The sequence below is a fragment of the Micromonas commoda genome, chromosome 6, assembly GCF_000090985.2.
Source record: "Micromonas commoda chromosome 6, complete sequence".
In the NCBI taxonomy this organism is placed as follows: domain Eukaryota; kingdom Viridiplantae; phylum Chlorophyta; class Mamiellophyceae; order Mamiellales; family Mamiellaceae; genus Micromonas; species Micromonas commoda.
Genome location: NC_013043.1, coordinates 151,187 through 165,783, shown reverse-complemented (window position 1 = coordinate 165,783; position 14,597 = coordinate 151,187). Strand labels below are relative to the sequence as shown.

The window sequence follows — 14,597 nt, the reverse complement described above, 5'->3', positions numbered from 1 at the left end:
CCGGCGGAGGAGGGCGACGAGGAGGACGAGGTCGCCACGGACGACGACTCTGACGAATTCGACGACGAGGACAAAGACGAATTCGCCGCTCCCGGCGCGACGCGATCGAACTCCGCCGCCGCTCCCGGCGCGGACCACAGCCTCGCGATGCACCTCCGAAGGACCGTCACGCAGGACGCCGCGGACGCCGTCGCGCTGACGGCGCCGAAGTTTAAACCCGTGACGGGGGGCGGTGACTCGCCGGGCGGTGACTCACCGGGAGCCGGACGATGGGAGGCTGACAAGACGGCGCTGGAGGATGCACGGGACGCGGTCGCGCCGGTGATCAACGCACCGCCCCCGCGCGCGCCCGTCGGCCTCCCCGCCAAGCTCAAAGAGCGCTGGAACGCGTTGTACGATCCCGCGTCGATCGCGGCGCTGAACAAGAGATTTAAACGAGAAAAAAACCCAAAGGGGGGCAAAGGAGAGAGCAAGGTACCCGCGAAGGACGCGAAGGACGAGGAGGCCAAGGCGCGACGCGCGCGTGCGATCGCGGCGCTCCCGACGGCACCGTTCAAGTCGCGTCTCCAACGCGAGTTGTTCGCGCTGATGGACGGTTACAGAGACGTCGTGTACACGGCTCGGAAACCTCCGGGGAGTGCCCGGAAGGAACCGTTGGGTCCGGACGGCTCGGGCGGCGGCGGCGACGACGTCATGGACGCGTACCTCCTCCACGTCGTCAACCACGTGATGCGAACGCGCACGCGAATCACCAAGAACAACGAATCGTTGCTGAAGCGGTCCAAGGCTAAGGAGATCGAGATGGACGTCGCGAAGAACGCGGAGCGGGAGGCGGCGGCGGCGGCTGAGGCAAAGGCTCGAGCCGAGGGGAAGGATGGTAAAACGGTCAAGGCTGAGGCGAAGAAGGCGGCGTGGGAGGCGAAAAAGGCGGCCGCCATCGCGAAGCGCAAGGGGAAGAAGGCGACGAGGGTCATGGTCGAGGATGACCTACCCCGGGACCAGGGTTTCGTTCGGCCGACGGTGCTCATCTTGGTGCCGATGCGAAACGTAGCCGGGAGGGTGGTGAGACGGCTGCTTCAGATGTGTCCCGCCGCTCAGGGACGGGCGGACGCGGTGAACAAGCTCGATCGATTCGCCGAGGATTTCGGCGACGGGGATTCCGACGTCGAGGATTCCGGCGACGTGGACCAATCGGGCCAATCGGGCGGCGCCAAGCGGCGACGCGGCGGCGGGCAGTGGATCCCCGAAGACCACAAGCGGCTCTTCCGCGGTAACACCGACGACCACTTCAGGCTCGGGATCAAGGTCACCAAGGCGTCCGTCCGACTGTACGTCGACTTTTTCGGATCCGACGTCCTCGTCTGCTCGCCCCTCGGCCTGGTGACGAAGCTCCAGGAATCCGGCAAGAGTGCCGCCGACTTTCTCGCGTCGATCGAGCTGCTCGTCGTGGACAACGCGGACGTCCTCATGATGCAAAACTGGCAGCACGTGCTCACGCTCTTCTCGTCGTGCAACCAGCTGCCGAAGGACCAGCACGGCGTGGACATCATGCGCGTGCACGAAACCCACCTCAACGGCCTGGCGAGAAACCTTCGGCAGACGATCGTGCTCTCGTCGTTTCCGTGCGCCGAGATCAACGCGCTGGTCAGGAACGAGTGCGCTAACCTCGCGGGGCGGGTTCGTTGGAAGGAGTCATTTCCCGGGGTGCTCGGCTGGGCCGCGAGGGCCGTGCGAAACGCGGGAGGGCTCCGGCAACAGTTCGAGAGGCTTCCGGACGCCGCGTCCATCGCTGACTCGGACGACGTGCGGTTCAAACACTTCACCAGGCGGGTGCTGCCGCGGTTGCGAGAGAATCCAGCGCCGGGCGCGCTCATTTTCATCCGCGATTACCTCGATTTCGTGCGGGTACGTAACCTGCTCACCGCCGAGGACGTCTCCTTCGCGGTCACCTCCGAGTACACCGACCAACGGGACGCCGCCAGGGCGAGGTCCATCTTCGCGGACGGTCGCAAGCGCGTGCTGCTCGTCACCGAACGAGCGCATTTTTACTTTCGCCGAAGGATCAGGGGAGTGCGGGAAGTTCACTTCTACTCCCTGCCGGATCACGCGGGTTTCTACGCGGAGATGCTCGGGTTTTTGGGGGACGGGGACGGACGGTCGGCGGCGTCGACGGCGAACGCGCCGAGCGCCACGGCGGTGTTTAGTAGGTTGGACGCGTTAACGCTGGAGCGGGTGTGCGGGAGCGCAAGGGCGAAAAAGATGTTGGCGCCGGATGCAAACTCGACGTTCATATTCACCGCGTGAGTGACGCTAGGGAGAGGAGGGAGCGCGCGGTTCGTTCTAGCTAGGTGGCGCGATGTTTCTCACGACGCGAGCTAGCTACTAGGACGGTGGACGCGCGCGAATCGTGCAACCGCGAGGGAGCAATCACCCTCACCTAATTTATTATTTTTTCGTTCCAACCAGCCAACTGGCAGACTGGCCAAAAACGGCGGCACCCCCCAACCATCATCGGACCACTTCCAGCCGCGCGCGCTCATGGCCGAGGTCGCCGCGCCCTCGGTGGAGGATTGGCCCGTCGGCGACGACTTCCTCCTTCGGGAGGCTGTCGAGGCCGGCGCGGCGTTAGCCTCCATCGCCCGCGGCATCCTGCCCTTCTCCAGGGCGTACAGCTGTCAGGAGGTGACGGATCGTTGGCGGTGCGTGCCCCCCGGGGTCCCGGCATGACGCGCCCTCCCGGAACCCTCCCGCGCGCGAGATCCCGCGCACGACGCGGCCTCCGCCCCCCCGCCCCGTTCGTGACGTCGCGGGTGCCCCCCGCGGGTTTGGGGTTAACCCTAAACCCTAAACCCGCGCGTCGACCCGCGCGCGTCTCGACCCGACCGCGCCGATCCCCGCGCCGACGTCAGCCCCCGCGACGTTTTCCCGCCCTACCCGAGATCCTTTTCCCGCGACCCCGAACGCGTCGTCACCGCCGCGCGCTGACAACGCCGCCGTCGTGCCCCGCGCTCCCCTCCCGCTCGCAGGGCTTTACTTTACGACCCCAACGTCGCGCGACCCGCGGCGAGGCGCATGGCGCGTCACATCCTCGACGCCCAACCTACCGTCTCCCCCGCGTCCACGGCGGAAGATTTCAGATCCGCGTGGACGCGGTCGGCGGCTGCGGAGCGCGCGAGCCTCCGCGGGGTGGACGGCCCGGCGGACGCGGGCGCGGGGCCGGCCACACCCGCGGGGGGATCCCCGTCCGCGAGCGCCGGCGGCAAGCGACCGCGACGATCCCCGTCCGGCGGGTCGGGGGGCGACGATCTGGCGGATCGGGGCACAGCTGGCACGGCTGGCGCGCGCGGCGACGAGACGCCGCCGGCGGAGACGGACGCGGACGAGACGACGCCGCCGCCGTCCTTCGCCGACGCCGAGGCGGCGGTGCTCGCGATGGACCCGAGGCCCGCGCGGGACCAGGTGGACCCGGTGGCGCGCAAGCGATCGCGAACACAGCTGGCGTCGGCGCTGAGGAAGATTCGTAAGTTGGAGGCGTCGGCGCAGGCGGCGACGGCGAGGGCGGCGACGGCGAAGAACTCGCTGGGGGTGCTCCAGGGGCACCGCGCGACGTTTCAGATCACGCGACGCGAGACGGTGCTCGGGCGGTCCACGGAGGATCAGAAGGTTGACGTGGATTTGGCCGAGGAGGGTAACGCGTCGAAGGTGAGCCGGCAGCACGCGTTCATCAAGCTGCGGTGGAACGGCGAATTCGTGCTTCGGAACGTGGGCAAGAGGCACGTGTGGATCAACAACGTGGCGGTCGAGTCCGGGCGAAGGGCGTCGCTCGCGCCGCACTCGCTCATCGAGGTTGGGGGCTTGCGGCTGATGTTCCTGCCCAACCCGACGCTGGTGCGAGCGTCCGAGCCCGAGCCGTTTTGACGCGAAAAATCAATCCGGTTCGACAAAGTTTCAACGATGGGGTTTCGACAGAGGGAGAGTCTCGTGACGAGGGAGAGACGCGGTCAGGGGCGCGAGACGCGAGGACGAATTCGCCCTCGCCCCGCCCCGCCGTCGACGCCGCGACTCGCGGCGTGAATTTTAACGGATTAATCGATCCTTCTTGTACAAGTAGTCCACCCAAAACGCAACCGAAAGCGTCCCCAACCGCCGGAAACGCGCCCTACGCCCTCTATATCATATTAAAAGTCCTCCATGTTAAAGTCTAAAAACCCTCATCCCAACGCCTGGTTCGGCCGCGCGTTCGCCCTGTACTCGTACCGCGGATCCGCGGGAAAGTCCAGGTCGTACAACACCCGCCGCGCGCTCAGCGCGCACTGCTGCACGCTCTCCCCCAAGTCGGCGGAGAACGAGACGCACTTTTTCTCCACCGTCGTGACGCGCCCGTCAAACTCGGTGGTGACAAAGGCGAACGCGCTGTCCGCCTCCACGCCCTTCGCCACGAACTCCACCCCGCGCAGGGGCGTGCCGAGCGCGATCCTCGCGATGGCCTCCTCCTGCGACACCACGACGTCGAACTGGCCGAGCACGCCGGGCCTCGGCAACTTGCCGCCCACAACCGGGTTCCCCGGGTCCTCCAGACTCACCTGCGAAGAAAAACACGAACAAAACATCAGTCCAATCGCCCACGCGAGTAAGTGTTACGACGGTTTAGGGTCCTAATAGGTCCTTAACCCTATATACGAAGATAAACGCACCAGCACGACGCACGTCTTGCACCACCGGCTCGCCACGTACGCGTTGGCGCCGTTCACAGCCACCGCGTACGCGCCTTCCAACCGTGTGTCCACCAGGGTTCCGACAAACTCGGGAACGATGGTCGGGGGCTCGAATCCCATGAAGTCCTTCGACAACCGCGCCGGGAGGACGACGACGGAGAGGGAGTTGGACATCTCCGACACGACGTACGCCGTCTCGTCGACGACGGCGACGGCTCGGGCGCCGCACAGCCTGCGAATAAAAAACCACGTCAATCTGATTGCCCATGATGCAAAGATTAAAATGCAAAGAATCACCTGCCCGAACTCAGCCCGCGGGTGGCGTCCGTGGAGCAGTTGGCGAGGTGCGACACGACGCGCGGGCTGACCAGGTACCGTCCCGCGGCGTCGGTTCGCCACCGATCCCACCGAACGTCGATGAGCGCGACGTGCCCGAAGCCCTGCGAACAAAACGCGACGTCGTCATTCCGATTGCCCCGTGTGCAAGTACGAAAATAAAAATAAACTCACCTCCGGCCTTCGCCCCCTGGCGACCGCGATGAGGTACTCGCCCGAGCGGTGCATCCACGTGGCGACGACGCCCTTGAGCACCTTGGTGTCGGTGACGGAGCCGGCGACGGTGGGCATGTCCGGTCGGTACACGTCCACCACGCTGACGGTGTCCACCTGCGTGGCTGCGACGTACAGGTAGTGGCCGTGCAGGTACGCGCCCCTCGCGCCGCACAGGGTGCCGGACTGCGTCGGCGGGAACCCGCTGCAGTCCTGGACGAAGCCGACCATGGACCGCGCGGGTTGGGTGACGGCGTCGCCGATGGGGTTGCCGTCGGCGTCGACGGTGACGCCGACGGTGTGGTCGGTGTCGTTGCCGTCGTGCAGCGCCCCGACGAGCGACGCCCCGAACCTCGTCATCGTCTCGCGGTCGCCCGGCCCCTGGCGCGTCGTCGCGAAGGCGGCGTCGCCGCTCGACGACGCGTCGCGCGCGCGATCCTCGATCCACGGCGCGAGCATCAGCGCGAAAATCAGCGCGACGGCCCTCGCGATCCTCATGGCGCCGACAACGCTGAGCTGTGTGTGCTGCCGTTGTTGACTCGCACCGAACTGAACCCAGGACTGCTCTCACGAATCACGCAGGGATAAAAAGGTATCCACCAGTCTCGGGGCCTCTCGCAGGTGACCGCGCTCGCGCATCGATGTCCGCCGCCGCCGTCCGCGCGGTCCACAACCTCTCGCCACATTCGCGCGCCCCGATCCCCCGCCGCGTCCGGCGCGCCCCGACCGCCCGGCGTCGCCCGCTCGCCCCGTCCAACGCGTCGTCGTCGAACTCGAAGGGCGACGACAATCCGATGGGCTCGTTCCCCGAGGGCGGACTCGCCGCCCTGAACCAGGATGACCTCCCCGCGATGCGCCGGGCGTGTCTCAAGGTCGCCACCGACGCCGCCAAGCTCGGCGCGGCCGTCATGCTCGACAAGCTCGGCGCGGACGTGGTCAAGACTAAGGCCAACGCGCGCGATCTCCTCACCGAGGTTGACCCGGAGGTGCAGCGCATCATCGAGTCGTCCGTCGCCGACGCGTTCCCGACGCACGGATTTCTCGGGGAGGAGAGCGTGCCGGGCGGGTGGGAGGCGGGCAGCGCCGCGATCGCGCGTCTGCTCGACACCGGCCCGGACTGGCTCTGGATCGTCGACCCCATCGACGGCACGACCAACTTCGTCCACGGCATGCCCCTCTCCGCAATCTCCATCGGCGTCGCGTACAAGGGCGAGCTTCAGGTTGGCGTCATAATGGACCCGTTCGCGGGGGAGATCTTCAGCGCGTGCCTCGGCGGCGGCGCGCACTGCAACTTCGCCCCGATGCGCGTCGGCGAGGAGCGAAGCGGGGAGGAGGCGGTCGTGGTCACCGGCTACGGCGCCACCGCCGAGAGCGCGGATGCGATGTTGAAGGGGATGAAGGCGCTGACGGATCTGCCGGTTCGGAGCGTTCGGATGCTGGGAAGCGCGGCGATCATGCTGGCGTGGGTCGCCGCGGGGAGGCTCACCGCGTACTTCGAGTGCGATCTGAACGCGTGGGACACCGCCGCGGGGGCGCTGTTGGTCAGGGAGGCGGGCGGGAGGATGACGGACCTGGTCACCGGCGACGAGTACGGCTTAAAGACGCGAGCGATCGTGGCGAGCAACGGCGCGACGCACGACGAGTTGCGGAAGTGCCTGGTGGACGGCGGAGTGCGCGCCCTGGCAGATTACTTCAAGGAGTGAGGATGAGGAGGCGGCGCGCGCGGGCGGTGTCGTCGCGGAATAACAATCGTCGGTAATACAGGTAATTTTCAAAAGTTCGCTAATGTTATGTTTCTTGAGCCTCTCCCGAGGCGTGTCACCAAAGAATTTGTTGGGATCCGACCCGCGCCCCCTCCTCGTCGCTCGCTCACTTGGCGAGGCCGGGGATCCCCTTCATCTCGAAATCCTCAGCCTTGAGGTCGCGCTTGGGCGCGGACACCCCCGGCACCTGCGACCTGGGCTCCCTGTCGAGCCCGTTGCCGTGGCTCGCGCCTCCCAGCCACGCGGGCAGCCCGAACCTGTTGAAACCGCCTCCGACGTACTCGAGCAGCCCGGGCATCGTCCCCATGATCGCGATCTGGCCCGCCACGGACCCCGGGTGGGGAATCTTGAGCTTCGCGACGTTGTTCCAGAACTGTTTCACCGGTTCCGGGTAGAAACCGTACGGCTCGTCGCCCAGGTACTTCCGGTACACCGTGTTCATGAGGCTCGAGAACCGCGACAGGCCGTGGATCGACCCGGTCCTCAAAAAACGTCGCATCGTGTACATCACGAGCGCCTTTTGCACACCCTTCTTTCCCTCGCACTTGGCGAGCTCGTCCGCGAGGGCGTACGCTGACTCGATGGCCTGACCGCCGCCCTGGCCCAAGTTGGGCTGCACCGCGTGCGCGGAATCGCCGAGGAGCGCCACTCTGCCGTCCACCCACCGGGGATCCGGGAGGACGTCGTACACGTCGCGTCGCTCCACGTCCTCCGGCTTGGTGCACTCCAGACGCTCGAGAACCGCGGGGCACCAGCCGGCGAACCGGTCCATGAGCATGGCGCGGTAGTTGGGCCAGCGCTCGCACTTGGCGAACTCGTCGTCGCCCCCGGGTGGAACGTCGAGGAAGGCGTAGTACTGCTGCTGACCCGCGCCGACGTCGGAGGAGACGAAGTACTGCTTCGGGCCGAGGAACACCTGATAGCCCGTGCGTTCGACGTCCGTGTGCACAGCTGTCCGGTGCGGGGCGGAGTAATCGCAAATGGCGGTGTAAACCGCGTATCCGGCGTAAGCCAAAGGCGGATTCTCCGGGTCCTCGTCACGCATCTGCGCCCTCATCTTGGACCTGATGCCGTCCGCGCCGACGAGCACGTCCCCTTCATAAGTGGTGCCGTCGGTGAGGGTGGCGATCACCTTGTCCCCGGCGTTTTCGTACTTCTCCACGACGGTTTGCATCATGATGTTTTCCTCGCCGACGGCGTTGCGAAGGATGTCGAGGAGGTCGTACCTCGCGATGACGAGGGTGAGCGGGAGACCGTTGTTGTAGCACGGCTGGCGGGTGTCGAACCTGTAGAACCAGTCCCCGAGGACGCCGTCGAGGAGGCCGTTGATGCGGTCGCCGGTGATTGTGGATTTCTCCCACACCTGCTCCAACACGTCGGGCGCGATGGAATCGAGCGCGCCTTGCGCGTTGCACTGGAGCTGGATGGGGCCTCCGAAGAGCTTGTACTCCTTCACCTTCTCGAACACCTTCACCTTCATGCCGCGGCGCTGCAGGGAGAGCGCGGTGATGAGTCCGGCGATGCCTCCGCCGGCGACGAGGACGGTGGGGAGATCGTCCCTGGGCGGTTGCTTCTTGAAGACTCCGCGGATGCCGTCTTCTCCCACGGCGGGGGCGAACTGGAGGATCTCGGCGCGCGCCGCCCTGGCGCGGACCGGCGCGCGGACGGATGCGGACTTGGTCTTGGCCCTGAGCGCGTTACCGCGTCCGAGCTGGCGCGCGACGGGACCCGCGGCGGTGGAGGTCGCGGCGGACATGATGTCCAAAGATAAAAGGTTGCCCTCGGGTGGGTGCGGTGGCGAGATTCCCTCCGCGGGGGTCGGAGACGCGTGCGGTTAGCGCGCGAGGCGGTGGGCCGAAAACGGGTGACGGGCGGTCGTTCCCTTCCGCGGCGTCGGGTGCGTCGACGCACGGACGTTCTTGAGACTTACGGGCGCTTCCGCAGTGCCGAACGCTCGGGCGCTCGAACCCGTCTTGGCACATCATCGGGCTCCTTTTCCCCGCGATTTTTTTAGCCTAGCGATTTGGGCCAATCAAATCGCCGCAGCTGGACGAGATGGGACAAAAAAATGAGACTAAAACCTCACACGCTTCGTTTTCGGAGACTTCGTGGCATTTGGACGGTGCAGAACTCGCGATCTCCGAGATTCGCTGCGTCGATCTCGGATTTGTCATAACTTGTGACTGGCAGCGCCCCTCGGATCCAGCTGGCGGGCGAAAAGCGCACGGCGCGGCGCGGACCTGACCGGACACCCAGTCAGCGTCACCTGATCCAAATGGCTTTAGCCTGCTGCCGTGGGAGGCGACGACGCGATATCCAGATCTCTCAAATGGCGCGTCTCGCTCACACGCCAACACGCGCCGCGGTTTTTGTCCACAGCTCCGCGTGCGGTCCAACAGCGCGGGTCGCATCGCACCGAGCGCGGGTTAACGTCGAGACCATGGCCCTCACGTGCGCCGCGTCCGCGCCCGTCTCCGTTCGTCGTCGTCCTCCGAGGAAAATTTCATCGTCGGGCGCGACGAGCGCGACGAAGGCGACGATGGCGGCCCTATCGCCCTTCTCTATGCGCGCGCGCGCGTTTCCTCACCGGCGTCTCTCCGCCGCGATCGTCGTTCGCGCCTCCTCCGAGGAGGCGACGTCCACCTCGTCCAGCGCCCCATCCGAGCGGGACGAGGATGAGGAGGAGCGTCGGGAGCTGGGGCGAAGCTCCTTGGGGGAGAAGCTCCGCGGCGGCGTCGCCGCCTTCGCCGCCGCCGCCGCGCTCTCCCTCTCCCTCCCGAACGCCGCCGGCGCCATCGACGCTCGCGTCGTCGAGACCGGCAAGTGCCTCCTCTCCCAGTGCAACGTCGAGCTCGCGGGTTGCCTCGCCGACGAGAAGTGCGCAGAGTCCCTCGTGTGCCTCCAGGGTTGCTTCGGCAAGCCCGACGAGGCGGACTGCCAGATCAAGTGCGGGGATTTGTACGCCTCCAAGGCGGTGCAGACGTTCAACACGTGCGCCGTCAGTAACAAGAACTGCGTCAAGCAGAAGCAGGACACGGGCGAGTACCCGGTGCCGTCGCTGGACGCGATGGCGCCCGACTTTGACGCAAACGTCTTCGGAAAGGAAGGCCGGTGGTACATCGTCGCCGGGTTGAACAAGGACTTCGACGTCTTCGACTGCCAGGAGCACTTCTTCAGCGCGCCCGATAAGGATCACATGTACGTGAAGATCAACTGGCGCGTCGCCCGTCCGAACGGTCAATTCTACGAGAGGTCCGACGTGCAGACGTTTTATGCCGACGATAAAACTTCGTCGATTATGCACAACAACGGCAACGAGTACCTCCACTACCAGGACGACTGGTACGTGCCGGGGTACAAGGACGGCGAGTACGTGTTCGTGTACTACAAGGGCACGAACGACGCGTGGGACGGCTACGGCGGCGCGGTGGTGTACTCGACGTCGCCGACGCTGCGGCCCGAGTACGTGCCCGAGCTCACGAAAATCGCCGAGAAGGTTGGGGTGAAGTTTAGCGATTTCGTCGTGACCGATAACTCGTGCAAGCCGCAGGCGCCGCTCAAGGTGACGGCGGTGCGAGATTTGGACACCCTCGGCGACGACGTCGTGGCCATCGAGCGCGAGGTGGTCAAGGACGAGAAGGCGTTGTTCTCCTTTGTCGGGAAAGAGGGGCGGCTGTTCGCCAGGGAGGTGGGCAAGGACTCGCGCCTCATCGCCAGGGAGGTGGGCAAGGACGCGAGGCTCCTGGAGAAGGAGATCGAGAAGGACCTCGGCCTGGTGTCGTTCGGACCTCGCTTCACGGCGCTGAAGACGAACGACGCGAGCGATCTTCCCAAGGTTGAGCTCACCGGAAAAGCCAAGGCTGAGCAGGCCAAGGCTGAGCGGCTCGTGAACAAGGTGGAGGCGAACATCGGCCGCGCCCAGGACGGGCAGTGACGATCGGCGCGGGCGGAGTGCCAGGTGCGATCGCATCTATTATGTAGATCTACGATTTAACACGAGTTGGAACACGAGTTGAGCCGAGTAAGAAAGCGGGTCGACGCGAGGAGCGAGGAAAAAACGTCCGAGGTAAAACTCTCGACGCTGATTGGGCCACGTCGTTCGGACCAGTCTGGGGTTCCGGAACGTACGACGTCTGGAGGCATCTTCCATCCTCGGACCGCTCGACGCGCCACAACAACGACGCACACGCCGCACGCACGAACGATGTCCGCCGCAGCCGCCGCCTTCTCCCTCACCGCATCCGCGCGCGTTGCCCCCGGCGCCGGGGCCCTCCGCACGCGCCGCGCGGTCGCCCGCGGCGCGTCCCGCCCCGTCTCGATGACGGTCGCCGCGGACACCTCCATCCAGTTCGTCAAGGGCACCAACGAGACCTCCGTCCCTGACGTCAAGCTCACCCGCAGCAAGGACGGCACCAACGGCACCGCGTTCTTCTGGTTCTCCGAGCCCGACGTCTTCGAGGCCACCGAGCTCGAGGGAGAGATCACCGGCATGTTCCTCATCGATCAGGAGGGCGAGCTCTCCACCGTGGACGTCAACGCCAAGTTCCTGAACGGCAAGCCCCAGGGCATCGAGGCGACGTACGTGATGAAGAGCACCAACGAGTGGAACAGGTTCATGAGGTTCATGGAGAGGTACGCCGAGGACAACGGACTCGGGTTCGCCGCCAAGAAGTGAGCCTTCGCGGGCGCTTCGGGTCGCGATCATCGGGGGGAATTTTTGGATAGAGCAGCAACTTAGCCAAGGTTGGTGTTACGATGCGAAATTGACACCGCTTGCTACGCCGCCGCTCGCGCGCTTCTGCTCGTGCGCTTCTGCCCCCCCGGCGATTTCACCGGCGACGACGCGACGGGAAACCTCCCGCCCGCCGCCCGCCGCCCGCCCGCGTCCCCTCCCCCCGACCGGCCGCTCCATCCGCCATCCCGCTCCCTCCGCCGAACTAATAATTTGTCCGCGTCGTTTGTCCACATCTGCCCGTCGCATCTCCACTTGTCGTAGTGCCTCCGGGTGCCGACGCCGCCGCCGCAGCACCGCGCGTCGTGCGCCTCGAGCGTGCGCATCGCGGCGTCCCACCCGTCGCCCCCGCACTCCACGGCGACGTGTCTCCAACACACCGGCGACGATGCCCGGGTGTCGTGTTCCACGGGGAGGCCGATCTTGACGCCGACCAACCGATGCCTCCACTTGGCGTAACCGGCCCTGTAGTGCTCCAGCACCGTCGTCAACGTGGGCGCGCCGAACGGGACGTACGCGAGCTCGTCCCGCCTGCTCGTTCCCAGCGCCCCGTACCTGATCGATCGTCCTTTCGACGGGGTTTCATCGCCGTTTGACCGATCTGTTTCATCGACGCGTCCTTTCGAAGCCTCGTCAATGAGGTTGTCTCGGACCGCGCCTGTCTCGTCGAGCGCTCGCTCGCGGATGAGCAACACGATGTGCGCGTGCGAGCGCTCGACGCCCTCGTCGTCGACGACCACGCTCCGCATGCGCAGCGGGATCCGTTCCACCTCTTTCCACCCCGCGGTGAGGTACATCGCCAAAAACACAGCCTCGACGCATCGAATGGGCAACCCGTGCCGGATGATGTCTCGCGCGGTGTCCATCACGCGGCACGTGGGCCTCGCCTTGTCGACGGTGAAGTAGGTGACCGCGTCGGTGTGGTTGTACTGCAACGCGGTGATGAGCTCCTGCGCGAGTCGCAGCCTGGAGCGTATCGGGACGGTCGGTCCGACACCGCCGGGCGGAGGCCACACCGGCTTGGCGGGAGCCGCGAGGTTCAGCGACGCGTCCGCCAGGCGACTGCAGTGGGGCCCGTGGACGAGCGCGGCGATGAGTCGTCTGGCCCGTCCCGCCTGGGCCACCGTCAGCGGGACGCCCTTGGCGACGAGGCGTCGGAGGTGCGCGAGCTCGGCCACCTCGGGGCACGGCGACGCCCCCGAATTGGGAGGTGGTGCCTTTTTCGGGGACGGCGCCGGCGAGGCGACGGCGGCGACTGGGACGTCGTCGGCTCGATCCCCGGGCGGATCGTCGTCCGCGACCACGACGGCGACGGGGATGGCGTTCGCGTCGCCTCCCGACCCGTGACCGCCTCCCATCTCGAGAACTCGCGCGGTCCGAGGGTGGAACGGCTCGCGCCAATCGTCGTCGATTATGCCGGGAACGGCTCCCGTCATCAGCGCGCGGCGCTCGTCAGGACAGCGTATCCAAGTCAGCGTATCCACGGTGCCTTCTCGGAGGCGGCCCCATCACTTCATCACTGGCCTCTCCCATGGCGGCCGCGGCGGCGTTCGCGTCGAATCCGGCGATCCAACGTCGTCGCCCGTTCGGCATCTCGATCGCCGGGCGTCGCGCGGCGATCGCGTCCCGAGCGTCTTCGTCCGGCGTTCGGCGCTGGGAGCGGTCAGCGTCGGGAAAAGCGGATGAGGATAGCGGTGCCGACGAGGTCGTCTCGATCGACTCGGGCGTTCCACCCGCGCGGCGTCCTCGGGCGACGAGCAAGACCCTCGCCGGCGGCGACGACCCATCCCTCACGTTCGCGGACCACCGGCGGATGTGCCGCGCGGTGCAGCGATGCAAAAACTCGGACGAGGTGCTCGCGCTCGCGGCGTCGAGCCTGGCGTCGTGGAATCACGTCACGCTCGCCGCGGCGTTCGTCGCGCTCGCGTCGAACGCGCGAACGAAATCCTCGCTCGGGACCTTGCTCGACAGCCAAACGTACGCGCGGATGGAAGAAAAAGCGGCGCACGCGTCCGTCCCGGCGCTGGGCGCGCGCGGCGTCGTCAACATCCTGCACTCCGTCGCCACCCTCCACCAGCGCCAACGCCGCTTTTTCGATCGAAAGAGTTCACCCGAGCCGAAAGGGTTCAACCCGAGCCCCGACCTCGCGCTCGCGCTCGACGCCGCGGTCGAACGAACCGCGGGGCACATGCGCCCGCGGGAGGTTGCCGCCGCGCTGTGGTCGTACGCCGCGCTCGACGCGGCGCCCCTCGCGCCGACGCTCGCGTCGTCGCTCACCCTCGCCGCCGCTCGAGTGCTCAAAACGGACCATCGAGAGGTGGACCACCAGGGGTTCGAACTGGGCGCGGGCGCTCGCGAGGTGGCCGGCATCGCGACCGCGCTCGCAAAGCTGGGCGTGACCCTGGCGGTGGTGGACGCGGGGGCGAGCGGGGCGCGGGGGGATGGTGACGTAGCGGTGACTGGTCGGGCGGTGACTGGTCGGGCGGTGACTGGTCGGGCGGTTCCGGGCGCAAACCCGCAAACCGGAACCGCCGCTTTAACGGGCTCCGCGCTCAACGCGACTCGACGAGGGTGCCGGACGCCTCATTTCGGCGGCGCCGACGTGGGCGACACCACGTGGGAGATGCTGATCATCGTCGCCGCCGCGACGGCGGCGGAACGCGACGCCACCGCCGCGTTGCACCCCGCGATTTCTCGGTGCGCCGGCGAGATGACGGGCCAGGGCGCGATGAACGCGCTCTGGGCGTACGCGGAGATGGCGCCGCGGGGTTTTGAACCGCCGACGAACGGGATCGACCGGGGGGATCCCATCCACTCCGCCGTGGACGCGCTGTACTC

The 14,597-nt window shown here is 66.7% G+C and overlaps 8 protein-coding genes across 8 annotated transcripts; 6 read left to right on the top strand and 2 right to left on the bottom strand.

Moving 5' to 3' along the window:
• Positions 1-147: 147 nt before the first annotated feature.
• On the top strand, positions 148-2,304 carry MICPUN_82627 (predicted protein; the record flags this gene model as incomplete). Its single annotated transcript, XM_002503064.1, has 3 exons — positions 148-807; positions 982-1,164; positions 1,216-2,304. The coding sequence occupies 3 exons, from the start codon at positions 148-150 to the stop codon at positions 2,302-2,304; spliced, it is 1,932 nt and encodes a 643-aa protein (XP_002503110.1).
• Positions 2,305-2,538: 234 nt separating this feature from the next.
• Positions 2,539-3,918, top strand: MICPUN_54316 (predicted protein; the record flags this gene model as incomplete). Its single annotated transcript, XM_002503063.1, has 2 exons — positions 2,539-2,699; positions 3,027-3,918. The coding sequence occupies 2 exons, from the start codon at positions 2,539-2,541 to the stop codon at positions 3,916-3,918; spliced, it is 1,053 nt and encodes a 350-aa protein (XP_002503109.1).
• A 234-nt stretch (positions 3,919-4,152) lies between these two features.
• Positions 4,153-5,082, top strand: MICPUN_54313 (predicted protein; the record flags this gene model as incomplete). Its single annotated transcript, XM_002503062.1, has 2 exons — positions 4,153-4,583; positions 4,695-5,082. Exons 1-2 carry the CDS (start codon positions 4,192-4,194, stop codon positions 5,080-5,082), a joined length of 780 nt encoding a protein of 259 aa, XP_002503108.1. The 5' UTR covers positions 4,153-4,191.
• Positions 5,083-6,058: 976 nt separating this feature from the next.
• On the top strand, positions 6,059-6,967 carry MICPUN_59085 (predicted protein; the record flags this gene model as incomplete). Its single annotated transcript, XM_002503061.1, has 1 exon — positions 6,059-6,967. The coding sequence occupies one exon, from the start codon at positions 6,059-6,061 to the stop codon at positions 6,965-6,967; it is 909 nt and encodes a 302-aa protein (XP_002503107.1).
• A 166-nt stretch (positions 6,968-7,133) lies between these two features.
• Positions 7,134-8,783, bottom strand: ZEP1 (zeaxanthin epoxidase; the record flags this gene model as incomplete). Its single annotated transcript, XM_002502713.1, has 1 exon — positions 7,134-8,783. One exon carries the CDS (start codon positions 8,781-8,783, stop codon positions 7,134-7,136), a length of 1,650 nt encoding a protein of 549 aa, XP_002502759.1.
• A 684-nt stretch (positions 8,784-9,467) lies between these two features.
• VDE (violaxanthin de-epoxidase) lies at positions 9,468-11,047 on the top strand (the record flags this gene model as incomplete). Its single annotated transcript, XM_002503060.1, has 1 exon — positions 9,468-11,047. The coding sequence occupies one exon, from the start codon at positions 9,468-9,470 to the stop codon at positions 10,959-10,961; it is 1,494 nt and encodes a 497-aa protein (XP_002503106.1). The 3' UTR covers positions 10,962-11,047.
• A 298-nt stretch (positions 11,048-11,345) lies between these two features.
• Positions 11,346-11,702, top strand: PSBW1 (photosystem II 13kD protein, chloroplast precursor; the record flags this gene model as incomplete). Its single annotated transcript, XM_002503059.1, has 1 exon — positions 11,346-11,702. One exon carries the CDS (start codon positions 11,346-11,348, stop codon positions 11,700-11,702), a length of 357 nt encoding a protein of 118 aa, XP_002503105.1.
• A 101-nt stretch (positions 11,703-11,803) lies between these two features.
• MICPUN_100853 (predicted protein) lies at positions 11,804-13,195 on the bottom strand (the record flags this gene model as incomplete). The annotated part of the gene is made up of 1 exon (XM_002502712.1): positions 11,804-13,195. The coding sequence occupies one exon, from the start codon at positions 13,193-13,195 to the stop codon at positions 11,804-11,806; it is 1,392 nt and encodes a 463-aa protein (XP_002502758.1).
• Between the last annotated feature and the right edge of the window lie 1,402 nt (positions 13,196-14,597).